This window comes from Colletotrichum destructivum, chromosome 3 (assembly GCF_034447905.1).
Source record: "Colletotrichum destructivum chromosome 3, complete sequence".
Lineage (NCBI taxonomy): Eukaryota > Fungi > Ascomycota > Sordariomycetes > Glomerellales > Glomerellaceae > Colletotrichum > Colletotrichum destructivum.
The window spans coordinates 4,371,054-4,397,454 of record NC_085898.1 but is presented as its reverse complement, the minus strand read 5'-3'; the positions used below and the strand labels follow the sequence as shown (position 1 = coordinate 4,397,454).

At 56.6% G+C, this 26,401-nt stretch overlaps 10 protein-coding genes across 10 annotated transcripts; 4 read left to right on the top strand and 6 right to left on the bottom strand.

Moving 5' to 3' along the window:
- Positions 1–129: 129 nt before the first annotated feature.
- CDEST_05424 (Putative HIT-like domain, histidine triad, HIT-like superfamily, FHIT family) lies at positions 130–1,318 on the bottom strand. The gene is made up of 2 exons (XM_062921583.1): positions 1,136–1,318; positions 130–945 (listed from the first exon to the last, which is right to left on the bottom strand). The coding sequence occupies exons 1-2, from the start codon at positions 1,259–1,261 to the stop codon at positions 394–396; spliced, it is 678 nt and encodes a 225-aa protein (XP_062777634.1). The 5' UTR covers positions 1,262–1,318; the 3' UTR covers positions 130–393.
- A 337-nt stretch (positions 1,319–1,655) lies between these two features.
- Positions 1,656–3,010, bottom strand: CDEST_05423 (Putative ferrochelatase; the record flags this gene model as incomplete). Its single annotated transcript, XM_062921582.1, has 2 exons — positions 1,656–2,720; positions 2,774–3,010. The coding sequence occupies 2 exons, from the start codon at positions 3,008–3,010 to the stop codon at positions 1,656–1,658; spliced, it is 1,302 nt and encodes a 433-aa protein (XP_062777633.1).
- Positions 3,011–3,499: 489 nt separating this feature from the next.
- On the top strand, positions 3,500–6,223 carry CDEST_05422 (Putative SAP domain, ku70/Ku80 beta-barrel domain, SPOC-like domain superfamily protein). Its single transcript, XM_062921581.1, has 3 exons — positions 3,500–3,644; positions 3,693–4,310; positions 4,357–6,223. The coding sequence occupies exons 1-3, from the start codon at positions 3,573–3,575 to the stop codon at positions 5,620–5,622; spliced, it is 1,956 nt and encodes a 651-aa protein (XP_062777632.1). The 5' UTR covers positions 3,500–3,572; the 3' UTR covers positions 5,623–6,223.
- CDEST_05421 (Putative glucose-methanol-choline oxidoreductase, FAD/NAD(P)-binding domain superfamily) lies at positions 6,121–8,513 on the bottom strand (the record flags this gene model as incomplete). Its single annotated transcript, XM_062921580.1, has 9 exons — positions 6,121–6,210; positions 6,274–6,935; positions 6,993–7,079; positions 7,137–7,350; positions 7,422–7,684; positions 7,743–7,872; positions 7,930–8,191; positions 8,250–8,280; positions 8,333–8,513. The coding sequence occupies 9 exons, from the start codon at positions 8,511–8,513 to the stop codon at positions 6,121–6,123; spliced, it is 1,920 nt and encodes a 639-aa protein (XP_062777631.1).
- Positions 8,514–9,836: 1,323 nt separating this feature from the next.
- Positions 9,837–11,520, top strand: CDEST_05420 (Putative aldolase-type TIM barrel, pyruvate-formate lyase-activating enzyme, predicted). The gene is made up of 2 exons (XM_062921579.1): positions 9,837–10,181; positions 10,274–11,520. The coding sequence occupies exons 1-2, from the start codon at positions 9,875–9,877 to the stop codon at positions 11,059–11,061; spliced, it is 1,095 nt and encodes a 364-aa protein (XP_062777630.1). The 5' UTR covers positions 9,837–9,874; the 3' UTR covers positions 11,062–11,520.
- Positions 11,521–11,830: 310 nt separating this feature from the next.
- On the top strand, positions 11,831–13,076 carry CDEST_05419 (uncharacterized protein; the record flags this gene model as incomplete). Its single annotated transcript, XM_062921578.1, has 1 exon — positions 11,831–13,076. One exon carries the CDS (start codon positions 11,831–11,833, stop codon positions 12,854–12,856), a length of 1,026 nt encoding a protein of 341 aa, XP_062777629.1. The 3' UTR covers positions 12,857–13,076.
- Position 13,077: 1 nt separating this feature from the next.
- On the bottom strand, positions 13,078–14,365 carry CDEST_05418 (Putative PH-like domain superfamily, NECAP, PHear domain-containing protein). Its single transcript, XM_062921577.1, has one exon. The coding sequence runs from the start codon at positions 14,029–14,031 to the stop codon at positions 13,138–13,140; it is 894 nt and encodes a 297-aa protein (XP_062777628.1). The 5' UTR covers positions 14,032–14,365; the 3' UTR covers positions 13,078–13,137.
- A 311-nt stretch (positions 14,366–14,676) lies between these two features.
- Positions 14,677–16,760, top strand: CDEST_05417 (Putative nagB/RpiA transferase, translation initiation factor eIF-2B subunit alpha). The gene is made up of 4 exons (XM_062921576.1): positions 14,677–14,974; positions 15,063–15,132; positions 15,204–16,068; positions 16,143–16,760. Exons 1-4 carry the CDS (start codon positions 14,953–14,955, stop codon positions 16,242–16,244), a joined length of 1,059 nt encoding a protein of 352 aa, XP_062777627.1. The 5' UTR covers positions 14,677–14,952; the 3' UTR covers positions 16,245–16,760.
- Positions 16,761–17,758: 998 nt separating this feature from the next.
- On the bottom strand, positions 17,759–21,604 carry CDEST_05416 (Putative sulfatase-modifying factor enzyme, C-type lectin, DinB-like domain-containing protein; the record flags this gene model as incomplete). The annotated part of the gene is made up of 13 exons (XM_062921575.1): positions 17,759–17,828; positions 17,929–18,010; positions 18,083–18,339; positions 18,404–18,891; positions 18,943–19,018; positions 19,073–19,766; positions 20,086–20,372; positions 20,434–20,455; positions 20,515–20,528; positions 20,585–20,699; positions 20,768–20,974; positions 21,125–21,239; positions 21,347–21,604. 13 exons carry the CDS (start codon positions 21,602–21,604, stop codon positions 17,759–17,761), a joined length of 2,685 nt encoding a protein of 894 aa, XP_062777626.1.
- Positions 21,605–23,389: 1,785 nt separating this feature from the next.
- CDEST_05415 (Putative peptidase S28, alpha/Beta hydrolase) lies at positions 23,390–26,213 on the bottom strand (the record flags this gene model as incomplete). Its single annotated transcript, XM_062921574.1, has 2 exons — positions 23,390–25,793; positions 25,850–26,213. 2 exons carry the CDS (start codon positions 26,211–26,213, stop codon positions 24,607–24,609), a joined length of 1,551 nt encoding a protein of 516 aa, XP_062777625.1. The 3' UTR covers positions 23,390–24,606.
- Between the last annotated feature and the right edge of the window lie 188 nt (positions 26,214–26,401).

Below are 26,401 nucleotides of genomic sequence, written 5' to 3'. Positions count from 1 at the left end.
GCACTTTCCGGCACAGTGCTAATTAGGTCATTCAGGAACTCTAATACGGTCTCCATGACGTGAGGGTCCGTCTACCCATGATAGAATCGCGCCTCGCTTCGTTTTGCGAATTTAGATGAAGAGGGGCCACAATGAAGCATTTCTGACTGATTGAAACTAGCTCACCGAATTTTTAGGTTTTCAAACTTTTTTATTGCATCATTTGTGTACCGAATGCCTACAGCTACGGCCCTCACGGTGTCCTAACTGTCAGATTTGCTGACTGCTAGAGACATCTACCTAGGTAGACCAAGACTTATCTCGAGATGTTGGATGAGTAAACCTTCATCGTAGACGTACATATATAGCCATGGATAGACAGAATGCATGATGCTTCCTCTACTCCAGTGTTGCCTACCTTTCGCCGATAGCGCCCATCTCTTCCAGCAAGGCCCGATATGACTTCGCCTCCTCGACCATCTCCTCCATAGTCCTCGCCTTCCTCATCGCATCCTCGATCCTCGCAAACTGCCCTCCAGTCTCGGGCCTCTTCCCCAGCTCCCTGTCCCACAGCGCACCGCCCACGTTCCCTTCCTCGCCGGCCATCTGCTCGTAGATCTCGTCCCTCGGCCCGGGCCTGTCTTTGCCCGTCTCGCCGGGGATGCGCGGAATGATGTGCACGTGGACGTGCGACACCGTCTGCCCCGCGTCTGCGCCGTCCTGTACGGCGATGTTGAAGGAACCGGCCTCCGGCGACGCCGGCGCCGACGACGACGATGACGAAGGGAAGTAGCGGCGGGCCAGCATCTTCTGCACCAGCTGCGTCGTGGTGAAGAGGTCCGTCACCTCGGCCGGAGGGAGGTCCGTCAGCCGCTTATGAGGCTTCAGGGGGCAAATGAGGACGTGGCCTGGGAGGAGAGGCTTGAGGTTGACCAGGGCGAAGGAGTGGGCCGTTTTGAAGAAGACCTGGCTCGTGTTAGTCCACGTCTGCGACCAGAGTCCAAAGAGGCGTTCAGGCGAGCAGAATATGCGCCGCCTCAACGGGCCATTCGTAGCCCAACGCCGCCATGAACATAGCAAGGATTGAGTCCTCAGTCAACGTAACTAGGTCAATGCCCCGTGACGATGACTTGAACCGAAGCGATATGCAACGAACCTGGCTGGTGACCTCGAAGGGCCCAAAGTGAATCTTATCCTGAGAGCTCATGGTTCGTCGGAAATCAATGGCGTGAGCTCGAGGTAGGGGTATTCTTCTGATTACTGTCCGTGTGCTAAGCATCATCCGCAGTCAACCTTAATATGTGTTGTGAAGATGGTGTAAGTACTCCGTAGATCAGACCTGTTGATCCCAAACATCCCGGCGGTTAGGTGGAGCGAGCTCTTAAATTGTTAGTGCACTGGAATGAATACAGTGGCGTCATCATCATGGTCAGGTAAGAGTTCGATCGGTGCTTCATTCGCAGTAATTGGCAGCCATGAAAAAGTGTGTACAGTCTTGACGATATATGAACACAATGGTGTAAAACACTGCAGATTTCAGGTAGTGCATTGATTAGGGAGTTGGATGAATTTTTAATTCCCGCCATTCCCAAGTCCTGTAAATAGACCCTAATAGACCCACGATTCCTTTTAATGGTACATAATTACACGCCGCTGTAAGAGGCAACTGTAAGCATTTACTGCGCCAGAGTTTTCTCGTGCGCTGCTGAAATTTTTGTCTGCTGTCCGGCAAAGAACTTCTTCGACTCCAGGCACCGCTCGCTCTTGCAACCAGGGCAGCGGAGCTCCATCTGCGGCGAGCAGGCAATGCCACTGTTGAGGTGAGCCTTGGCAATGTCGGCGAGAGCCCTGATGAAGACCGGGCTTCCATTCAAGCTCTCAACTCGCTTGACCGTCTCGGGGGACCCAGAGTCTCCAATGACTTCAAGATCCAACTCATACAGAGTCTCGATGTGGTCTGACGTGAATGCGATGGGGATCAGTACAAGATCCTTCTGACCCTTGTGAATATAATTCTCCACCGAGTCGGAGGTCTGCGGCCCAAGCCAGGCAGACGGGCCGACCTGAGACTGCCAGCAAAGGCGGTAAGGGTTCGAGAACTTGAGGCGCTGCATAACGGCATAGACTGTCGCGGCAACCTCGGCCGGGTAAGGATCGCCTCTATTGACCACCGACATGGGCAAGCTGTGGGCGGAGAACAGCAGTACGACATCCTTGCGCCTCTCCTCGGGGTATTCGAGCAACTTCGCCTCAATGTTTTGCGCAAACGCCTCGACCAGACCGGAGTGGACTGGCCAGCGGTCAATAACACTCCACGAGATGGTGCCGTCACCCGGGGTCGTCTCTCCAACCGCCTTGCCTTCCAGCCGTTGCCGCCACTTCCAAAGCTCGTTAATGCTGCTTCCCGTTGTTGAGCACGAGTACTGGGGGTATTGTGTGAATGCGACAGCTCTTCCGCCCTTTCCGTTCCCAAAGCCATCTGCCAGCAGTTGGTTGTACATTTCCTCGGTCAATGGGTCTGCGTAGCGAAAGGCGGTATACGGCTTGTGAGGCGCAGTCTCGGGGGAGATTTCGTCCAGGATCTTGCACATCTCGGCGTTCTGGTACTCGGACCATTTGCGAATGGGTGAGCCGCCACCTATTTCGGCGTATTGTTTCTCGATCTTGGGCGTTCTCCGCTTGGAAATGAGAGGGCCGAGATAGTTCTGGAAGCGTCCAAGGGGAATCAAATCACCATCTGCCTGGGAACTGTTAGTATCCCACTGAGCCCAGCAATCGGGGGAGAACAGCGTACAAAGAGCCGGCTCAGGAAGTCGCCGACTTCTTTCGTTGTCGAGGGGCCGCCCATGTTCATGAAAACCATGGCTGTTGGACCCTTGGAGCCGACGGAGTTTTGCGTAACAGGTGGGACGGTTGCCATAGACCTCAATTGAGGCGAAGCCAGGGCAAGGGGCGAAGAGGCATGGCGTGTTGAGGTTGTCGCCCTGGACAAGCTCCGGGAGAGCCGCCCTGTTGAGTACTTCAGGGCCATTGAGTTTGCGTTGTAGTGGTAGGTTGGATGGTTCACAATACACAGCTCTGCTCTGCTGGAGAGAGCAGGGTGTATATACTCAAATGCTCGACTGGTTCGAGAAAATCGCACTTGTGGCAATGCGCGAATCCCGGTGATGCGTGTTCGATGGCGGACAACTTTGTGGAATTCGGGCTTCGATGACGAAGGAAATCCCGATCTGGACGTGAGCCCACCGAACACCGAGCAGGACCCTTGCATGGCCGAGCTGATAGAGGGCGACCTCAGCACACCCCTGCTTTTGTTTCTAAACCAGCTGCTGCCTGGGTTTCCTCTTAACTCCAACAGCTTTGGCCAATCAGCACTTGCGTAATCAACAGACATCGGTCACGTGGTCGCGCGCCGCGAGCTTCGGTGGAGCACCCACCCCTGGTACGCTCGATACCGCGAAGCTCCCCCTGGTCTAGGCGCGTTGGTGCCTGGAGACGAAACCCCCGAAGGTGACATACACTTCCTCGTTGCTGCCAAATCATCCGCAAACCAAACCACCTTCGCACTCAAATTCCTGAGCAATTTTCGGAGAATGGCTGATCGTGGACACTTCAAAAAAGAAGGGGAGGAGGAGGAAGATGCTGAGGAGGAGCTTGACGAGACCGTGGGCGTCCCTGTCCGCAGCGCTTGACTTACAACTGACGCATCACAGGACTACAAGGCCCAAAAAGATGCCGTTCTGTTTGCCATCGATGTTAGCTCATCCATGCTGCAGCGCCCCCCGACGTCGGGCTCCAAGAAGGCGGATAAGGACAGCGCCGTCGAGGCGGCCTTGAAATGCGCCTACCACATCATGCAGCAGCGCATCATCTCGAACCCTCGGGACATGATGGGCATCCTTTTTTTCGGCACTGAGAAGTCCAAGTTCCAAGAGGAAAGTGGTCGTTCTGGTCTGGGGTATCCGCATTGCTACTTGTTCACCGATCTCGACATTCCCGCAGCAGAGGACGTCAAGGCGCTCAAGACGCTAGTCGGCGCCGACGGAGAAGAAGGCGAGGATGAAGATGAGGTCCTGGTTCCGGCGGAGGAGGAAGTCCAGATGGCCAACGTCTTCTTTTGCGCGAATCAGATCTTCACGACTAGGGCGGCGAATTTTGGCAGCAGGCGCCTGTTCATCATCACAGACAATGACAACCCTCATGGCAATAACAAGGACGCCAAATCGGCAGCCGCCGTTCGAGCCAAGGATCTCTACGATCTCGGCGTTGTCATTGAACTATTTCCCATCACGAGAGAAGACAAGAAATTCAACCTCGGCAAATTTTATGACGTAAGTGCTGCAGAATCGCTTGAGGATTCTAAGCTGATTCGTATAGGACATCATCTATCGAGACCAAACCGCCGAGGCCCTCTCCGAGGTGCGGAGCTCAAAGTCAGGGGACGGCCTCACCCTTCTCAATTCCCTGATATCCAACATCAACTCCAAGGAAACCACCAAACGTGCCTTGTTCTCAAACCTCCCCTTCGAGATCGCCCCTGGCCTGAGGATATCGGTCAAGGGCTACAACGTCATCCACCGCCAGACGCCAGCCAGAACGTCGTACATCTACTTGGACGGCGAGAAGCCTCAAATCGCTATTGGCGAGACGACCCGGATAGCCGAGGATAGTGTCCGCACGGTAGATAAGACCGAGTTCAAGAAGGCTTACAAGTTTGGCGGCGAATACGTCCATTTCGCCCCGGAGGAGCAGAAGTCTCTCAAGGACTTTGGCACCCCCATCATCCGCATTATTGGCTTCAAGCCGCGCTCCATGCTCCCCTTCTGGGCCTGCGTTAAGAAGTCCACCTTTATCTTTCCCTCGGAGGAGGATTACGTCGGTTCGACCCGCGTATTCAGCGCCCTGTGGCAGAAGCTTCTCAAGGACAAAAAGGTCGGCATTGCCTGGGCCATCACTCGCGCCAACGCGAGTCCAATCCTCGTCGCCATCATTCCCTCCCACGAAAAGTCGGAAGATGACTCAGGAACTCCCTACCTCCCAGCCGGTCTTTGGCTCTATCCGCTGCCCTTTGCCGACGACCTCCGCGAGGGTCCTGAGCCGCCCAGCAACCTTGTCGTCAGCTCCAACGAGCTTATCGACCGCATGCGCGTCATCGTCCAGCAGTTGCAGCTACCAAAGGCCATGTTCAACCCCAAGAAGTACCCCAACCCCTCACTGCAGTGGCACTACAAGATCCTTCAGGTCTTGGCCCTCGAGGAGGAGTACCCGGAGAAGGCGGAAGACCTCACGGAGCCAAAGTACAAAGCCATCAGCAAGCGCGCAGGCGGGTACTTGGATGAGTGGGCAGAGGTCCTGCAGGCCGAAACCAAGAACGCGTTGGCAAAGGCTGCCATTAAGCGTGATATGGACGACGACGATGACGAGAGGCCTGCCAAGAGGGTGAAGGCGGCGCCGAGGAGCGCGAAGGTGTCCGGGCAGGGGCTGACCACGGCACAGCTCAAGGCGGCCATCGATGGCGGCGGCTTGAGTAAGATGTTGGTGGCGGATCTGAAGGACATCCTGGCTGCGAGAGGACAGAGCACGACGGGGAAGAAAACCGACCTCATCGAGAGGGTCGAGCAATGGGTTGAAGACAACGCCTGAGATTGTTATGGAATGATTGACTTTGCAACGACTGTACGATACCACTTGCGAGCAGCCCATGAGGAATGCCAACTATTCTGGCAACTGCATTCATGCACTTATTATTTTTTGCTCGGCAGTTTCCTCGCTGGTCATCCTATCTCATCAATTTGGCCCCCTTCGGTGCCGGAGAAGCTAGCGTATAAGATGATCACAGTTGTTCACTGTGTGACTTCGACTGTTCCTACTTATATCTCAGATTCTGTCCCTCCAACTACCGAGTCACCACCCTGAGGCATCTAATGTTTGGAATCATCCACAGCCCCTCGGATCCCGAGACAGTAGAGAAATCAAATGAAGAGAAAGAGACATAAAACCGGTGGATGGGTGGCTCACCAAGTGCAACATCAATACTCAGTCAAGGCGATCAGGAGAGCATTATTATTATCATTGAGCAACTAACTCTTCTACTTCTTCTTCCTTCCGTACTACTGCCCGAATACGCCATCGCTCGAGCTATCAGACAGCACCCTGAACGGGGGGCCACTTTGGAACACCGAGAGGGCAGGCCTCCGGGCTGCTCGTTGTATCCTTGATGATGTCGGCTGCCTGTCAATAGTGTTGTTAGCAAGCTTCTTGGCCACTCATAATCACCATCCGACGAGGACATACCTTTTCAGCCACGGCATAAACCGCAGCCTGGATATGCGCACCCGGGATCAAGGGCATGACCCCCGCGTCGACGACCCGCAGGTTACACGTCCCGTACACCGTCAGCCCCGCGTCCACGACGCCGCCCAACTCCCGCGGCATCATGCTCGTCGTCCCGCTGGGGTGGTACTCGGTGCCGACGAGCGGCTTCAGCGCCGTCATCAGCTTCCCCTCGTCGTCCCCCTCGAACCGTGCGTCAGTGACGGGAAGCAGCGGCCTCATCGCCTCGGTCTGCATGAGTCGCCGCGTCGTCTGCAGGCCGAGCCGGATGATCTTGCAATCGAACGGGTCAGCGCAATACCGCGGGTCGAGCAGCGGCCCGTCGAAGACGGAAGTGGAGGACGGCCGGACGGTGCCGCGCGACAGGGGCTTCTGCGCGGCGACGGAGACCTGGCCCCAGGAGGTGGTGAGGAGCTCGTAAGCGCCGACGTCGGCGCGGGCGAGGTGGGATAAGACTAGGCGCTTCTGCGCGGCGTAGCCGGCTTTCACTGTCGGCGGGGTGTCGAGGGGGATGAATTCGAAGGAGGACTGGCTTGTGGTGTTTTGAAGGGCCTCGCCTTCGTCTCCGTGCCAAAGCAGGCTTGGGAAGGCGACGGTGTTGATCAAGGGCGCCGTCAAGGGGCCTGAGAAAGTGAGCTGCTTGTTCCACTGTCTTTTCTTGTTTCACAATTCGTACGTACCAGAATGGTTGGTAAGGAAAGTGTTAAGCGCGTCTCCGAAAGCGTCGCCCGTGAGGTCACGAGAAGTGAAAAGGGATGAGTTCGAGTCTGGGCCAGGGGTTAGCTGGACGTCTTGTGGTTCCAAGAACGTAGTTTTATGCTCACAATCAAATGGGAAGTGAGCCATAGGATGATCCTGAAAGTTATTTCCAACGCCGGGCAGGTCGATCTGCACGGAGATGTTCAAGGATTCCAGGACTTGTCTGGGGCCGATGCCGGAGACTTGAAGCAGCGTCGGGGACTGGATGCCGCCGGCGGCGAGAATGACCTCTCTGTTACTCGTCACCGTCTTGTTGATCCCGGAGGGTCCTGATGAGAACTATGAGACCGTAGCAGCCTTGTCAGTTGCCTAGTTGAGAAACCGACAGGCTAGGTAGGATGTTGGCTCACATCAACTCCGATGATACGGCGCCGGTCGTCTTCGGCCAACGAGCCAGGCAAGCCCACAATCAGTCGCGTAGCGGTCTGCCCGGTTACAACGTGCAAGTTCGAGCGGGAGATGGCCGAGTCAAAATATCCAGTTCGCGCATCAGAGCGAGTCTGGTTGGTAGGAGACATGCTTGACGGAACGATCATAGCGCCCGTCAGGTCACCCGTGTTAAGGTCGCCTGACAGACGGAGACCGATCTCCGAAAACCCTTGGAGAACATGATCTGCAATAGTCGGTTCGAGAGTTCAGTTTTTAAGGGAGTGGAGAGATAGGCTACTTACCGGATGAGTCGTAGAAGTGACGCGGGTAGGCAACATTAATCGGTCCTTGGGTTCCGTGAAACAGCATGTTCGGGTGAATGTTGAGGCGGTTTCGCAGATTCTCGTCCACATTGACGGTGTAGTTCTCGACCTTTATCATGGTTCATTAACAACCCTCTTCTTGGTCATTCGCGAGGGCACTGTTTACCTTCTTGAAGTAGGGAAGAAGGCCTTTCCATCCCCAGCCCGGATTACCCAGTTCTTCCCAGGCGTCGAAGTCGGCAGCCGCGCCTCTGGTCCAGCACATTCCATTGACCACTGAGCCACCGCCAATGCCTTTGCCTTGATTTATACTGCGCGTCTTGCCATCGAGAAAGTTCTGAGGGGCAGTCACCACGCTCTGGCCATAGGGCGAAGGGTACGGGAGGCCGATGTAGCCGGGGGCCACAATATTGCTCTCACGCCCGTCACTAGAAGAGTCAGTAATAGGCCTCGAAGATCTGAAAGATCTTTGGATGGCCAACTTACAGTTCACCCGACTCGATTACGAGGACGGTCCCTATATACAGTTAGCAAGCCCAGAATAAGACGGCGCAAGAGGGGGTCGGTACTGTTCGAGTCTTCGCTCAGTCGGTTCGCCACGACCAGTCCTGAGATGCCACCTCCGACCACGACATAATCATACTCAGCAAGTAGAAAGTTGTCGATAGTCTGGCTGGTGATGTGGAGGGCGCTCGAGAAAGGGAGGAGCACGAGGGAAACGAAACAAAAGAAAACCAACGTGGAATCCATGTCAAAGAAAGTCGCCAAAGAAAGTGCGTTTGCATGAAACAAAAGAAACCTTTCCCAAGGGGGTATATAGAAGAGTGAAGGTAAGAAAAACCTAATGGTGAATAAGGGCGAGGGTTGCAGCGAGTGAACCGGTGGGGTCACAACAAAGCTGCCAAGTTGATCAAAAGTAAAGTGAGAGAACCGGACGAGGGAAGAGCCTACAGCTCACCCTGAGCGTATGTTATTGCACAGATCTGCTTCCAATTTCATCTTAAGCCCAACGGTTTCTTGGCCGGTTCCTCCCAAGTCAGGAAGCCCTAGATGCTTCTTTCAAGAGGAGTGGTGTGAGATGATATCAGAGGGGAGGTTTGCCGACACACCAGGCTGTATTATCGTTTTCACATCCATAGCAATATGTTTCGAAACAAGTCAACCAAAGAGTCGAACCTGATTCCGGCATCACACCGTTCCCGCGTGATTGGCTCATTTACCTCGAGGTTACAGTTGCTTACTCTCAACACTGGCATCCTTCACCACATATTGACTCGGCTTTATACGTCATAAGTACAGGAGAGCTTTCTACTTCGGTACTGGATGAGAACTGGGAATCGGCAAAGTTTTACTGTCTGATTACTTGCAGAACAGACGAATTATCTTGCTGGCATTCAATGTTGCTACGGTGGTAAAAAGGGTGTTACGACAGAATCGGAGATTTTTGTGGTTTTGATCCTTCATGGACTTTTGTCCCGGAATAGATCATAGATACAGGGGTGTCGTTGCAAGGCAAAGCTGACCTTCCTGGCAAGCATCCGCTCGGACCACACTTAGCCCCTGTGAGAGGAATCGTCCGAAGGTAGGTAATATTAATAAAGTGTAACTCTGCTGTTAGCAATGCCATGCAACCGGATCGGTAATCCCCGGCCTTCAGCATGTCTAAACTGAATGCAACCCGGCGACCTTGGAGACAGTTGCCAAGAGACCTCCAGCGATTACCGAAACCGCATGATCCGAGGGGATTTCAGCAATTCAGTTGAGAAAGTCGTGTTGGCGGTACGAAGTCAAGTAGGACAAGACTGAGTCCAGAGGTCGGAACCTGAGGTAAGGTAAAGTAAGGTACCTTTGGAAGAAGAAAGAGGCACAAAGTGGCACCTTCCCTGTCAAACGCAGATGCCTACCGACCTGCCTTACCTTACCTACCTAGGTAGGTAGGGAAGGAACGTAGACCCACACCGGTCTCTTCAGCCAATGGTGTGGCATCTTAGGTAATACGACCTCTCCTCATCATCCTCCTCCTCTTCCTCTTCCTCCTCCCTGTCGTCATCCTGTGACGCGATAGCTGTTTCCATCAACTTCATCTCGGCTTGCGATGATTGCATTGCACAATGAACGTGAAAACACTGGGACGAGCCTTTGTACGACGACATGAGCTCTTCCGCCGTAATCCGGCCATGGGAAACTCTCGTCGCTTACTCCACCTCGCGCCCCCGTTCCTCCTTGAGGACTACATGCCTAGGTACATGACATTGTCTTCCATCGATGAATCCAAGAAGCGATCCAAGGCCTACGCTCATCTTTCCAACTGCAATCTATGTCCGCGGCTATGCGGGGTCAACCGCTTTGAAAAGACTGGAATGTGCCTGGTTGGCGACAACACGAAGGTCAATGTGATTGCGCCGCATTTCGGTGAAGGTCTGAAGCATCCTCCCCCTTCATCGTGTCCAACCACACAGCATTCCATCTCGGAATTTCTGCAAGGGCGGCCACACTGACCAAGACCCCAGAACCATGCATCCAGGGACACAATGGCAGCGGCGCCGTATTCTTCTCGGGCTGCAACCTCCGCTGCGTCTTCTGCCAGAACCATGATATCGCCCATCAGCGCAACGGCCAGGACCTGACGCCTGAGGAGCTGGGCGAATGGTACATCAAGCTGCAGCAAGTCGGCCGCGTCCATAACATCAACCTCATCACCCCGGAACACGTTGTTCCCCAGGTTGTGCTCAGTATCCTACATGCGAAGGAGCTAGGCCTGAGGGTTCCAATCATCTACAACACTTCCAGCTTTGACTCGCTGGCTTCCCTTGAACTGCTCGATGGCTTGGTGGATATTTACCTCCCCGACTTCAAGGTATGGGAGGCGGCCACTTCCAAGCGCCTTCTGAAGGCGGATGACTATGCAGCCACCGCACGCGAGAGCATCAAGGCGATGCACAAACAGGTCGGCGACCTGTGCTTTACCGGGGACGGCATCGCCAAAAAGGGCCTCCTTGTGCGGCACCTGGTAATGCCCGGAAAAGAAGCAGAAGGCCAACGGATCATGAAGTTCCTGGCTGAGGAGGTCTCCAGGGACTGCTTCGTCAACATCATGGAGCAATACCATCCGGATGCTCATGTCGGCAAGCCCAAGAGGCGCACAAAGGACGACACCGAAGACCAGGGCGCGGTGCGGTACAACGAGATCAATAGGGCAGTGTCAGGAGACGAGGTTTCGTCGGTGCGTAGGGCCGCAGAGGCAGCTGGTCTGTGGCGCTTCTGCGATCCTCCCAGACACGACGGCTTTAACATCTGAGATAACGTCCCTTGCGTTAGCATGCAGCCGTGGTATACCTCTGCATCTGGGACGGGAGCGGTTTGCCAAGTTGGTGGAACACCCCTAGACGTTACGGTCAGCTGCAGATGCAGCAGCGGAGCCTCCCAAGCAAGGGGCTCGCTCGGATTGCACTGGCGATACGACCAAAGTGCACAGCAACTGCAGGTATGATTACGGTTGGCGATTCGAGTGTATCATATGTCATACCATTCTATCATGGCACAATTCTCTGGTTGGTGTTCAGGTTCAGAAGTACGATTAAGCAACTCCATACTCCTCGGAGAGTTATCGATCTGACGGGAGATGAATGTGCCGTCTCACCATGCAAACCCAGGAGGAGAAGTAGGACACCGCGGATGTCTTTCCAGCTTGCCCCATTCAAGGCGAACCTCTCATTGTCTAAGAGGCACCGATCAGCTTGGAGCTCCAGCTGCCATGCCAGTTCTTTTGCTCCCCCTGTCGGGCGCCTTCTCTTTCTGGAGCATATCAGGCTAAAATCGGATTGCCCTTGATCTCTGCATCTTTATTTGATCGTTTTTGATCAAAGCTTTTCGGTCTTACATGTGTAGAAGCTACAGCAAAGCAACCTCGGAGTTCTACACTGCTCGTATCTAGATCCTGCCGGTGAGGGATACAGTGGAGGTTCGATCGAGCCTGCGGCCTCTGTATATATATCTGGCTCGCAAGAGCCAGATTTCCCCTTGGGTATCTTGACAATAACAATCCATGATTCCTACTGCTTTTCGCCATGAACAAGTACGTCGAAGCCCCAGTTTTCGTCCCTTCGGCCGCCACCAGGCACGATACGATGAGCGCCTCCCCTGAGGGTTCGTCACCGAACCGGCCTTCGCTTCGAACTTACTATAATGAATCCGACGTTTCCTACCCCATATTAACGCCGTCGCCTCTCAGGCCGACATTGAGTCTAGGATGCACGAGTCCGAGGAGCAGCATGAGCACAAACACCAAGCAGCAGCAGCAGCAGCAGCAGCCTGGGTGGTCGGCCTTTATGTCTCCAAACTCGTTCGAGCAACTGTACACTGAGAAGGCCTATCTGACGGCTTCACTTGAGACCCAGGGTGATAAGGAAGTGAGCCTCATGAGGAGGCTATCCATTCTGCAGGAGAAGATCGACAACGGGTTGCCATCCGACGAGCGACGCCGGTCGCGGAAGAAGACTGCCTTGCTGAAGAGCAAGATCATGGAGGCAGCGGCGCAGAAGAAGACTATTCTCCTCAGGCTCGGCGACATCTACGTGGCGCTCCAGAGCCGGGAGACGTGGGTGCAGGTTCAGAGCGAACTCTACGAGCGACGGCGCTCCTGGTGGTCCACAGACTCGCCCGGTACCGCCTACGAGACGACGCCCTCGGACGTAGCGTCCATGATACCGACGCCATTGAACGCCGCCTCGCCCATGTTCTTCCCCATGGGCTGCCATTCATCCTACGGCACGTGGGAGGCCATGACGCCCTGCTGCGAGTCTCTGGTGCAGGCTTCGCAAGATGGTTCGCCGTACGAGTCTTGGCCAGAGGGCAATGGGGTCGTCGGCAATCGCGCAGATGAGCTGGCAAACCGCGGCTTACGGTTCGAGTACAGACCCCAGACATCGCTTCAGTACGGCAACGTAGACGGGAATCATCAGCCTTTCTTCAATGAGATCAGTCCCCGCCGGCCCAACAGGAGAATGAGTCTCCCATCGTTAAAGTGTTTTTGGCCAGGGTCCGAGAAGTCCGGTGGCCCACAAGTGAACACAGGCGAGCCCCGCAGATTCTAGAAAAGCGACCAGAGGAACTGGGAAAACACGGTCTGTCCAGGGGATGTTCATCTTTCTTCTTCAATATCATGTCCATTGGGTAGGCTCATGTACGGTAAACCGCAGCAAACGGCGTAGGGAATCTTGTACTTTTAGTCACGAAACAAACGGTCCTTGGAACTCCTTGCATCACTCTCTTGACTGCTCCTTTTCTTGATTCGGCCACTGCTCGCAACCTGATGGAAGTGACGTGCCGAGGGAGGGGATTGGGATCTTCTTCTCGAACTGTACAGAGAGAAGTCCTACGCAAACTCGCCAAACTGGCCGTCGTCGAATCCCAGGTCCTGCGCCGATTTCCTCTTCTCCCGCTTCTGCTCGCGAACGGCGGATGCGCTGGGCGGCGGAGGCAGGAAGCTGCTGCCGCCGCCACTGTTGCTGCTCCTGGGCGCGCTCGGCGGCGGTGGCAGCGAGAAGGCCTGCAATGCGGCGCCCGAAGCCGCAGCGCCGGCGCTGGCGCCGTTGGTGTCGGCATCGGGCCTCGACCGGCGGCCGATCTTGGAGCCGGCAAAGTTGATGGTGATGGTCTCGCCCTCCTTGAGGCTGTAGTCCTTGTTCCGCTCCTCCTCAGCGCGCTTAGTGTTTTCGGCGGCCTGCTTGGCGTGGGTGGCGTCGAGCAAGCCAAGGCTCTTCTGGGCCTCCTGCAGGGCGACGCCAAAGTCGAAGGCCTCGCTGCGCTCCTCGAAACCTAGGCCGAGGACGGCGCGACGACCCTGGCCGTCCATGACGCGGATGGCGAAGAAGCGGGACGAGTCAAGGACGGGCTCGACGGCGGAGATGGACGTGTAGGGGGCGGCGGCGAAGAGCTGGCCGTTGGAGGGGTCCTCGAGGACGATGTCGACCTTGATGTGGTTCTCCTTGGTGGCGAGGCCGGCGGGGGCGCCGGGGGCGACGGGGACGACGGCGCTGCCGACGCCGACAGGGACCGGGGCGGCGGCGGCGGGGGTTTCCCAGGCGGTCTCAAGGACCCGGAGGCGGGCGGTGAAGATCTGGCGTTCGGTCCAGCCGGCGGCGGTGTAGCCCTTGTTGGAGGTCAGGGGCGGGATGTTGTAGACATGGGCGCCCGAAGCGATGAAGAGGATACGCTGGATCGCGTCGGCGGGGAGGGGCGCGCCGGTTGTGGGATCGGTTTGCTCCATTGCGAAGGTGCCGCCGTTTATGTCGTGTCGTGTCGTGTCGTGTCTTCGTTTTCGTGGTTGCGGGAAGGGGGAGGAGGTGCGGGGGTGTCAGGTGGACGCGGGAGGGCGTGACGGAGAGCTTCGACGGAGTTGTTGTCGGTGGTGGAAAAGTAGAGGAAGAATCTTCATGGCGAAGGGGATGCTATGAGTGAATTGCTTTTGCTTTGGGTCCAGGAGGGGTTAAGAGCGGAGGGGGGACGGGGAACGGTATGAAGGCTTACAAGGACGGGAGCTCGACTAGCTGGGTTTTGGTGGTGGTGTCAGCGTTTCGAGTGGAGGGGGAACCCCGCTGTCGGTAGTGGAATGTCTTAGATAATGATACAGAGTACAGGGCGGTGGTGCAAGGGAGCGAGACCTGGAACGAGACCGCTATTTTGAGGGAGGGGAGGGGAGGGGAGGGAGGAGAAGGAGGAGGGGAGCAGGACAGATAGATGGATACTTGGCCTCTGGGCAGAATGACGTGCAGCCATCGGTAGTCCCGTATCGTGCCTGTGCAACGGATGGACAGCTGCGATAAGATTAGCAGGACTACCCCGCCAAACCACAACCGCCAGCGATCGAATGCCAATCCCTGTTCTGCGGTAAGCTCCATTCCTGGCGGCCAGTCAGTGTAGGAATTGAGTCACTGGTCCTGACCCCTTCCAAATTTATTTCCCAGTGCTTCAACACCAAAGACCGCCCCCACGCCATCACATCGCGACAACAGCATTGCGCTCCATCGCATCGGCGTCTTCGACCCCCACACGTATTCCGCGACTGCTGCCCTGCCAGGTCTCCGGATAGCTTCGCTTCACCTCCACCGGCGCATCACAAGTGACCTTGCGTGCCACCTCTCGAACTCTTCCTCCCTCTCTCTCCCTCTCAACCCTCCTCGACATCACCATGGCCACCGGCGACCTCACACGTACGCTCTCCTCCACTCTACCGCACGACTCCCACAATGTATTCGCACACAATGCTCCAAATCATAGGCTGACCATACGGTCCTACAGCGACAGGCGACGGCCAAAAGGCCCAGGGTTCCGACATTCCCATCCGCAACAAGACGACGGATGCATTCGAGTACCACCACCACTTCCCGACGCGTTGAAGCACCACTCCCCTTGCTAACCTCTCTCTCTCCCTCCATCCAGCATCGTCTCGACGTACCACTCCCTCCTCCAAGACCCCGACCTGACAAAACCCGTCGCCGCCATCGAGGCCCTCATTTCGCTCCTCAACGCCTCGGGCACCACCACCGTCTACGAGACGCTCGACCTTGTCAAGCGCGCTTCCAACACGCTTCACGCCTCCGTCAACAACCCCGTTCCCCTCCAGGCCGGAACCGACCTATTCCTGCAGTACCTCGTCTCCTCGCTTAAGCAGCAGGAGGGAGCCCCGTTCGCCAGCGCCGCCACCGCGAACCCGCACCAGTCCTTCGACGCCGTCCGCACCCACCTCCTCCGCAACGGTCGTCTCTTCGCCTCGCGTGCCATCGCTGCACGCGACCGCATCGCCGACGCCGGCTGGCGCTTCGTCCGCGACGGCAAGGTCGTCCTCACCCACGGCGCCTCGCGCGCCGTCTCCACCCTGCTGTTCCGCGCCGCCGACCAGTTCGGCGCCGGCGGCGTGCGCTTCAAGGTCGTCTACGTGCGTGACGAGCACCGCCCGGCCGAGTCGGACCGCGTCGTTCGGGAGCTCCGCGATAAGGGCATTCCCGTTGCCGAGATCGCCGAGCCCGCCGTCGCCCACGTCCTAGGCCTGCTGCGACAGGTCCACATGGTCTTCGTCGGCGCCGAGGCCGTCACCCAGAATGGTGGCATCATCTCGCGCATGGGCACCTACCAGATCGCCAAGCTGGCCAAGCAGGCCGGTCTTCCCTTCTACGTCGCCGCCGAGTCCCACAAGTTCGTGCGCAAGGTCCCTCTAGACCAGCGCGACCTGGGCTTCAAGCAGCATGTGTTGGACTTCCGGACGGACGGCGCGAGCGTGCAGCCCGAGGACGCCGTGGATTACACTGTGAGTCTCATTGTGCTTCTGGGTAGCGTTGAATGTTTTGTGCACGTCAGCTGACACGAGTGTTCCCTCCACAGCCCCCCGAATTTATCTCAAACCTCGTGACGGAAAACGGCGTCAAGCTGCCCAGCTACGTCTTCGAACAGCTCCTCGACATCTACGGCAGTCTGAACGGTTGAGTGGTCATGTGAAACGAAACGCCTTGGTTGCAATCGGAATGCGACTTCCATATGAAGATGATTGAAGCCGTGGGGGAAGGAAAGGTGGGAAGTCCATCCAGTGCTTTTTCAGCGGATGCGGTGGGGCCCCGGGCAGGCTCGGAGCGAAGGCCGGCCGTATTGCGGGCCCGGACGTGAAAAATCGTGAAAACCGGCTTTTGGCGAGGTTGTGGGGTAGCCGAAATCTCCGGAGAAATCCCGGCTCGGCGGTCGGGAACGCGCGCGCACGACGCTTTGGCTCCGGACGGTCCGAGGTTCAGACAGGCGGGCGGTTGTGAGCGAGGTATCCTATCCGTCAGGCACTTGTCGGCCGGCCCAATGGGGGCATGTGTACAGCGAGGTACCTTTTGTCGGCGACGTTGCCCAGTCGAATACATTCCCAGATACCTATGTTAAATCATCCATTACTTCCTCTGCCGAACCATCGCGGCGTCACTATGACACCAGGAACCAGAACAACTTCCGCAGGAGAACAGGAGCAGTCCACAAAGTAGTGCTAGACTGTGTACCTCACCCCGCCCCCGCCCCCCCTTTGTATTCTCCTCTATGACAGGTATTCTACATGAGATGTATCTTTTTGTACTCGACTTGACCCCTACAGCCTAGAAAATACCCCCGAAAAAAGCGCTAGAAGCCCCCACCCGCGTCTTGACGTCATCACTGCACATGGGAACTGACGCGCTGCATGACCTGCATTGCGGATTTCGCCCGGTGAGATTGGAAAAGAGAGAGAGAGAGGGGGGGGGGGGGGGGTAAGCCAGGTTTTGGATGGACAGATTCCTTATACCGAGGCGCTGGGAAATCTTCCGGGACAAACGCAGACTTGGCGGGGGGAGGCGTCCCGGAGAAGAAGAGGAAACAACGTCATCAAGAGTTGATCGGAGAGCGAGAGATTTTTGAAATTTTTTTTAAAAGAAGGTGGTGATGGTGATACATGGAGACAGAGACACACACACACATACACGCCCGGTTGGGCATAAAGAACGTGAGCGAGTCAAACGCGGACGGAACACGCAAGACAATCATGAAAATGAATCCGACGAGCAAGAGTGGTTCCCCGTCATCACTCGGCATGAAACCCACCCCATACGTGCCATCCAACGAAGAACTGCTTTTGGTAGGAAGCAGAAAAAGAAGGAAAAAAAGAAGAAAGAAGAAAAAAGAAAAAAAAAAGGAAAGGACTACGGATCGTCACAGAACAGCGGAAGACCTTCTCGGCACAACGAAGTTGAGTCATTGGCCCTGGACGGCGGCCTGGAACCTAGGTGTTGAAACAAAAGTACACCTGCTGAGGAAGGGGGGGGGTGAGTAGGGAGAAAAGCAAGGAAAACAACCCAAAAAAACCGAAGAGATTACAAGTCCATTTAAAAAATGAAAAAAATAAGCCAAGGCACCAAACACTATACAGCAGCTTGAAAACAACAATACAGCACTTATAAAACACGACGTCGTTTCTCCATCGAGCGCGGTTCGCTCTAGTTGGCGTCCCTCACGAGCCTGGCTCCGCACCAGGCAAAGGGGTAGTTGCGCTGGTACCAGTTCACGCTGGACTTTCCATTAGTATTTGTGGACGAAGAAGGCGGGGGGTGGGAGTGTTTCTGCAAGTCTAAAAAAATAATAATAGTAAAGGGATAGGAGTACTTACAACGAACGTCGTCCGGCGATGCGGGGGTGCGTCGCCCAAGACCCCCCGAGGACGATGTTGTGCTTGCCGTCGAAGAAGTCGGCTGTAGTCGCATTGTCAGCCGACGAAGAAAGGCTGCCTGACGATTTACAATGGAGAGAGGAGGGCGTCTTACATGTGTACTGGGGGTACAGCGGCATGGGCTCGAAGCCCTCGTGCCGGGCGAGGGGCGAGCTGGTCCACTCCCAGACGCCGCCGAACTCGCCCTGCCCCGCGAGGCGGCCACCGTCGGCCGTCACGGGGACGGGGTGCCAATGCTGAAATCCGACATTGGCACCGTCGAGGTCCACGAAGAGCTCCGAACGAGCCTCGCTGGCCTCGAGGGACCCGGGCTTTGGGGGCGTCTCCTCGACCCCGTCATTCGACAGGTGTCTGTGTTTTTTTCATCTGCGTTAGCCTCAAGGTGCGACACAAGCACACATTGACCGGTACTCACCCGTTGACGGCCGGGACCGTCCTCCCGAGAGTGCGCTCGGCCTCCATCCTCTTGGTGTTGTGGACGTAGGTGTAGATGCTGCGGGCCTCTTCGAACGTCGGCACGCGCCCGCCCATCCACGCCGCGCAGCCCGAGAGCTCGTCGTAAGACGCGAAGATGGGCCAGTCCAGCGCGTACTTGAGGGGCACCAGGCCGTGGACCGTGCGGACGGCGATGCCGTCGAGGAACGAGTCGGGAAGGTCGTTGACTCCGTGGTGATGGCCGCCGTTGAGATGACCGTTAGCCATGCCGTCCGTGTGTCCATTGAGATTGCCGTTGGTGTGGCCGTTAGTGTGGCCGTTGGTATGACCATTCGTGTGGCCATTCGTTTGACCATTCGTCAGGTACACCTGGCCGTTGGCGTCGACGGTCTTCTTGAAGTCTGACTCGGCGGCAGCCCATGACGCGGGGACCTTGTTGATGTGGTTCTCGAACATGTATTGCGCGTACTTCTCACGTTAGCTTCATTCACCTCCTAAGAAAGCCGAGCCAGTGCTCACCTCCTCGTTGGTGATAGGTCGACCCTTGGCCTGGAAGGCGTGAACATTCGCCTTTCTCGCCGGTCTCTCGTTGTCCCTGAGCTCGTGTCAGTAAAGGATTCAACCACAAACGGTACTTAAGAAAACTGACCATCCAAAGTAACCGTCGATGCCAGCGTCGAGCTCAGGCTCGTTCATCCCCAGGGTGATGGACTGGGCGGGAACGTCGTGCCATTCGTTGGCCACCCGCGCCTGGCGGGCCTTGTTGGCCAAACGCTTAAAGTCGGGTCGCTGGACGTCGGGCGGCGGGAGGGTCTTGTCACTCTGGAGCATCATGTAGAGCAGCGTCTCCATGTGCATGATCTCATGCTCGAAGCCCACCCAGATCCCCTGGGCGACGGCCCTGGGAATCCTGTCGACGCCGCTCCTGTACTGGTCCCGGAGCCTCGAACGCACCCGCTGCTGGTACTCGAGGATCTGCTCGACGGGGGGCCACTCATCGGGGATTTCCGAGTGGGAGTGGCACTTCTCGGGGTTGTCGACGTCCGGGTCGATGCCTCTCTCGAACATGGGCTGGAAGTAGGCCGGCTCGGTCGGAGGCTTCTTGGTCGTCTTCGTCAATTGGATGTCTAGGAAGCCCGGAATGTGGCCTAGGTAAAAAATGCAGGCGTTGCGAAGCTTGATGGGTTGGTCCAGCAACTCCTCCCTCGGGAGCATCTTCTGCGTGACCGCGTCCCATGCCGCCCACAACGCAGACCAGTCGTCCAGAGTCGGACACGACGAGGAGGCGTAGAGGTCCGGAAGCAGGCTAAAAGGCATCTTCCTCTTGGTAATCATGTGCAGTCCTATTTCCGGGGTCAGCTTTGAGTACATTAAGGTCGGAAGGCCAACGGTAGTGTAAGTGGCTCCCCAGGAAAATATAGGATTGAAACCCCCGTCGTCATCTGATTCCACTGGGACCAGTCGCGTCCGAAATCTTACGATCAGGAGACCGCACTCCAGCTCTTTCGGTCATTGGCTCCAGGTCGGTGGCCAAACGTGGGGGAGGCTTATTGGGGTGCAGGACTCGTTCCCGCGTGAAAGAGGGGGTGTAGCCACCCTCGGCTCCGATTACTTGAGGTTGTGCACGAAAGACGAAACAAGAAAAACCAAGCGTCGACTTACCATGCTCGTTGCCCTTGGCCCAGCAGTTGGTCTCGATCAGGCCTGCCATGTTCCACAAGTTCTCGGCGCCCAGCTGGGAGTACTTCAGGCTCTGCTCAACCTGGATGCGCTCGTGCTGCTTCACGAGGGTTCCCATAACATATGTGTCGCGAACGGGCGAGTAGAAGGCTTGATGACGACCGCCTTCTTCGTCGTAGACGTACTCGCCGATGACTTCCCAGTCGCTGAGCTTGAAGGCCTCTTCGCCGAGAATCTCGTTGGCATTGGCGAGACCGTTCAAGATGAACCTATCGGGATGTTAGTTGAAAGAAGTAGAGGGGACTGGCAAACGAAGAAAGGTTTCTTTACGCGTGGGTGATTCCTTTCTTGTCTGAAGTTGTACGTGTTAGCAGGACCAGTCCATTGAGCGTCATATGTAAGAGCGAATACCATTGTAGGCATGACTGGAGATTGTATTAGCAGGGTTCAACGATACATCAGTGACGAACCCGGCACTTACTAGACCTTGGACGGGTCGCTGCAGCCGTCCAGACCGATCAACAGCTTGTCCGACTGAGTGAGAACATCGCTAAAGTATTTCAAAAAGCCAGCGGCATCGTCGCGTTCAAAGTTTCCTGCGCAAAACTCGTCAAAAAAAAAAAGTCTGACTAGACCTGGTCTTCCCATGACGATGTCGACGAACCGATGCTCGACCCCAGGCTCAAGATGCACTTGGCGCGGGCCAGGTTGGCGGGCTTCTTCAGCCACTCCCGGCCATCGTCGTAGGTCCCGAGCAGGCCGTGGCAGCGGACGTGACGGAACTTAGGCACTTGTGCCAACGTGCGCTCCAGCTCCTCCCGGGAGAGGTCCAGGGCGTAGTAGTCGATGGTCTTGCCGGCGTCTTCAAAGGCTTGCAGCAACAAACAGACTTTACGGAGGTTTCTTTACGAAAAGAACAAGAAAAGGAAGAAAAAGTCAGAAAACCGTTCCCAGGCCAGTTCGCCAGTCAGCAAGGGGTGGGGGGGGGGGGGGGGGGGAGGGGGAAAAATCACGAACCCACTCCCTAACTCAATGACCATGGACCCGGATGCGATGTTCTGAGCAATCTCTCTCGAATTCTTCTCGAGAACCTCGATCTCATTGTTGGTGAGGTAGTACTCGTCCAGATATGTGATCTGGAGAAGGGGTTCGTTAGTGTGGATGACGCAAGATGCGGCTGAGGTGGTGAGATGGAGAGACGAGACGAGGCACAGAGAGACAGAGCTCCCCCGGACGCACTCACATCCTCGAACAACTGCAGGCCCCGTTCGTTGTAGAGGAGCAGGGTCGGCAGCCTCCGGGGTCCGTTTGTGGGGTTCCACATGGAGATGATGTCGTCTTTCAAGTTTGTTTCAACCGCAACACGCCGCACGTCGATGATGTCGAGACCACCGGCAGCGGCGGCGGGCTGAGCGGCTGCTGCTGCTGCCCGTTGCTTGGCGGCCCGGAGGCCGGCGTGAGCATGAGGGAGCTCGTCCTGAGAGACAGCAATAGAGCCCATGGTGATATCGGTACCTACTACTTGAGGAAAGGAGGAGGGGGACGGAGGGAAGAGTGATTTGCGAGGGGTGAAGAACACACGCTTTTGCGAGTCTGAATGCTGAGCCGGGTACAAGAGATTTTGGGACAAAAAAAAAAAAAAGGCAAATATGCTCTTTGGTCAAGATGGAAAGTAGCATGTGCAAAGCAACTGGTTGTGTGTGCTTGAGCTCGGGGACGACAAAGAACGGACGGGTACCTACAGCTTATAGCCACGGCGAGAAAGTTACCTGGGTCCTCCCAGACTCGGCGGAGGCGCCGGCAAGCAGACGGCGATACATGGACGTCGGCATTTTCCCATGCTAGCCGTAGTGTACATAGGGCGGCAGCTGTGTTCAGAGACGCGTATCGTGTCAAGCGGGTGATGCCCCCCAGAGTGGGTTGTCAGACGCCCTTTCTTACCCAAAGTACCGCATGTACAGACAGTACAGTGCCAGGGAGTGACCCGATGAAAGAGTGCCGAAGATGGACTTTGGGGATATCTGGCAGGGCAGGACGGGAATTAATGTATACCAAATGGGTACCGGTCATCAGAGATGGGATCAGGTGAGACAGCCACCAGACGTGAGATGGGTCGGAAAGTAGCCTAGAGGTAGCCAGGATCCGTGGGGCCTTGTACCGATTTCAGAACGATTCCTTTTGTCATAACGTGCAGATGGAAGAGGAGTGTGACGGCCTCATCCCGGACACAAGAGTGGGAGAGGATTGGGTCGGGAGCAAATCAGCGGACGTCATTCGAGATGTATCCCACGCCGCGGCGGGGTGGGGGAGAGGGGGGAGCACTACGCTACTATTGTTGGAGCTTGACGCGGATCACCGGATTTGAAATGGCTGTGGTTGACCTGCTGTCACCAAGGAGCTCGGGGAATGTTGGCAGCGGCCGTTTCTGCGCCCTATGGCGGGCGGGGGGGAGAGAGTGTAAAAGTGTAAGCTTGGGGAGCAGATTTTACAGAGTTTCCCGCACGTACGTCGGAGCTGGGAACAAGCGATGCATGGATATTCAGGGCCAGGGCAACAAGCATAATATTGTACTTCTTGTACTCTGTACCGTACCTAGGTAGTCGTGCAAGTCATGCCACAGCAAAAAGACGCAACTTCTTACATGAGAGTGTGTGTATCTCATGTATCGAGGTACCTGAAGCATGAGACACGCACATTAAGTAAGGTAGGTAGGTAGCTTGCCATAGCTCCTTGTAGCTGGTTGCGGAGAGCGCTGAGCTCTGTCTGGCCGTCCGTCTCTCTGCAGAATTCAGAGTGTGCGGTCACTAAGTAACCACCAGATGCCCGCTGGTCTGGCCATCTGTATCGGCGCATTGCAATGGTTGCAACCCACCCCCGGCCAGCCCTGGCCAGCCGCAAAGGGAATAATAATGATCATAAAAAAAAACCCACCCCTGAGGCTTGCGCTGAAGCTTGCGGGGAAGGCAGCCAAGCAAGCTGAGCAGCAGGAGAGGGGGAGAGGGGGGAGGGAGGGGCATCTATGACCCAATATAGTGCACGACTACGACTGTGTGAGCCGCGGACTGTGTCAATGTGAGAAACCTCAGCCCACCCGATGACCAATCCTCCCGACTCGACGGGTCATGGTGTCGTGGCCGGTGAGGCTATGTCGACGTCATTCCTCTCCTGACCGCGGGGGGGGGGCACGATGTATATTTCCACAACCATTCAAAAAGTACATTACCACTCACACCCACGAGTCACTCATAGAGCATATCCGATGGTGAGCCCGGTAACAGAAAGATTCAATCGAAAGGGGAGGGGAGGGGCGGGGTAAGGCCCGATCCAATTGAGTTGCCCACGATGGGCGCGTGTTGAGCCCGGATTCCTGGGTTTTGCGACAATGCCATGCTGCGGCCGAAAAAGCGTGATTTATGCGTTTGCCATGGATGGACATGCGTTAACTTGTATTCCGTAGGGGGAGAAACACACATAACGCATGGTGGTGCAAGGTACAAAGTACATTGCAGCGTTGCTTCCAAGTCGACGGGCCCGGGGAATTCCTCGCGCTCTTTCACACTTCTTGTCTCTTCCATTCCAATTCCCCCCCCCCGTCTTTTTCTTATTCTTGAAACAGCTCATGGAGGATTCGGTGCATTCTCCCTCTGTATTATATCTGTACAGAGCATTCACACTACCCGAAGAATCCTGGTCGGCCGGCAGGAAAGGGGAGGAGTGAGGCTTTGTTGGTAAGCAGGTGGCGTAGCTAGGTCATGCGTTTGGTGTATCAAAGTGAGTCTCGGTGAGCCTCGGTCAGGATCAGCTAAGAGCAACAGCAGCAGCAGCAGCAGCAAGGTTCCAGCCCCGTCTTCAGACTTCGGTCGACGGCCAGATTGACGATGCTCGGCAATCTGCTCAATCTCCCAGTTTTGGACAAGCCCGGGCTGATTCGATCACTTGTTCCTTGCATAAGAGGCCACAGATGCCCGGGCTCCCGTGACGTGACGTGACGTGACGTGACGTGACGTGACCCCAGGGGCCCTCCCTCGCTCCCGAAGCTGGGGTTGATCTTCTCGACTTGATAAGCTTATCAGTCGCTGTCCTGGTGAAGATCATGGCGCAAGGGTGCGTGTGTGTGGTGGAGGACGCCGATTCGAGCGTTTGTTTCCCTTTGTCACAGTCAGAGCTGGAGGACAGATAAGAAAGCTAGCTGTCCCAGGTCTAATTGTGTCCAGGCACGGGTAGATATGGACGGTCATGACCTCAGATACGTGGCCGGCCGCCTCCCAACTCCGAGCAGAACCAGGCCGTGTTCATCGTGCTCTCAAAGAAGCAATCAAAGCAATCTCCAGAATAGGCCTGCGCAGTGTGGTATGTATGTATGTTAATGCCGTCTATACATCGTATCATCTACTACTGTCGTCCGACCCCTCAGAAAATCACCATGAATCCGTGGCACCCAAAAGCCAACTCCCCCCTCCAAAACGCCGTCCAATGCAAAAAGCAAACACATATAGGCAACCCTCAGTACGCCGCCCCCTTATTGGGCTTCCACGCCTCGATCCACCGGCCTATGATGGCCACCTCCTGGGACACCACCTCGGCGTTCTTCTCACTCAGCTGAAAGTCCGGCACGTGGTTGCCCCCCTTGACCACGAGCCGCGGCGCCGCCTCCGTGCTCAGCGACGGCCCTCCCGGTCGGTAGTCGGAGCTCATCGTCGCCGAGCGCCACGGGTCGAACTCGCCGTCGCAGAAGAGCACCTTGTCGAACGTCGCGTTCCACCCGCCCGTCCACTCGTTGAACATGGCCACCGTGAACCCCTCCGACACGGCCGGCCGGTGGCCGAACGACTGCGGGAACCGGAGGTCGCACTGCCGCTGCCGGTGCTCCAGCCGCACGTGCGACGACACGATGCCCGTGCCGTCCGATTTGGGCGGCCCCGTGTGCCACCACCCCAGCGGCTCGTTGCAAAGCTGCCACACCCAGCTGCGGCCCCATTCCAGGTCCGTCGGCCTGTTGTACCCGACCGCGTCGCCGTACAGGTCGCATGCCTCCTCCGCCTCGCACGTCTCGTTGTACCGCCGGTGCATCCACGACGTGTACCCGGCCCACGCCGCCTCGAGCCCGACCCCAGATTGCTCGCAGCCCGCGGCGACCTGCCCGTTGGTCGTGCTCGTCTCAATCCAGTCGCAAAAGTCTAGCACGGCCTTCTCGCTGTCGGTCCACGCGATGACGGGCTTCTGCAGGTAGTACGCAAAGTCGCCGTGGTCCTCGAGCGTCTCGAGCCCGAACTCCTCCTTCATGGCCAAGATCTCCGCGTCCGAGCCCCGGTCCAGCACGGCGTCGACCTCCTTGATGACGAGCTTGATGTCGGCCGAGCAGTTGCGCGGCAGCGCCTGCTCGATGGGCGTGAAGAACTGCCAAAAGTCCTCGATGGCCTGCACCACGGCCGAGCTGGCGTGGTACGCCGCAAAGGTGCCCGGTGCGATGACTGACGTCCACGCCGCGAGCGCGCCCGCGTAGCTGCCCCCGATCAGCACCCACGGCGACTTGTCCGCGTTGGCGCCCTTGTCCGTCGTCCCCCGGTCAAACGGCAACGTCGCCGTCTCGGCGAAGTAGATGTTGTCGTAGATGGCCTGCGGCACTTCCAGCAACTGCAGCGTGTCTGCCGTTGAGGTCTTGTACGGCCACGATTCCCCATAATATCGGTCTGTCATGAAATTAGTTATGCTCTTCATCGCTAGACGCAGGTAGGTCGCGACTCACGTTCGATGAGGATGACCGCGCCCTTGTACGTCTCGGCGTAGAGCCCCGTCACCGTCCCGTTCTCCAGGTAGCCCGTGAAGCCTGCGGCGTCGGACTCGCCGCCGTTTATCAGGAAGACAGGGTAGCCCGGCCCGCCCCAGTGCTCGGCGTTCCACCAGTACCGCTGCTTGAAGGTGCCCCTCCACGGCTGCGTGTGGTCGAGCAGCTGGTCAAAGGTACCGTTGTGGATTTGGTCTCCGGAGTGGGCTCGCGGCCGGAGCCCACCGAGTCTCGGCGTGTCTGCGATCTTGAGATCTGCGGCCGTCATGGTAGCCACTGCGGTGGCGGCGAAGGCCACCACGGAGGCGAACAGGGATGCCTTCATCGTGAGGCGAAGACCTGGGGAAAGGTACTGTGAAAGAAAAGGGGGAGGGGGAAAGAGGAAGAACGAAGGCAAGGCCTTCTGTGATTCGCTCAAAGGAAACAAGCAAGATGTTTTTGGCTTCTTGAGGTGTCGACAACCGCTGATCGAAACAGACGTACGCAAAGAGACGTCATGGCCCCCATCATATA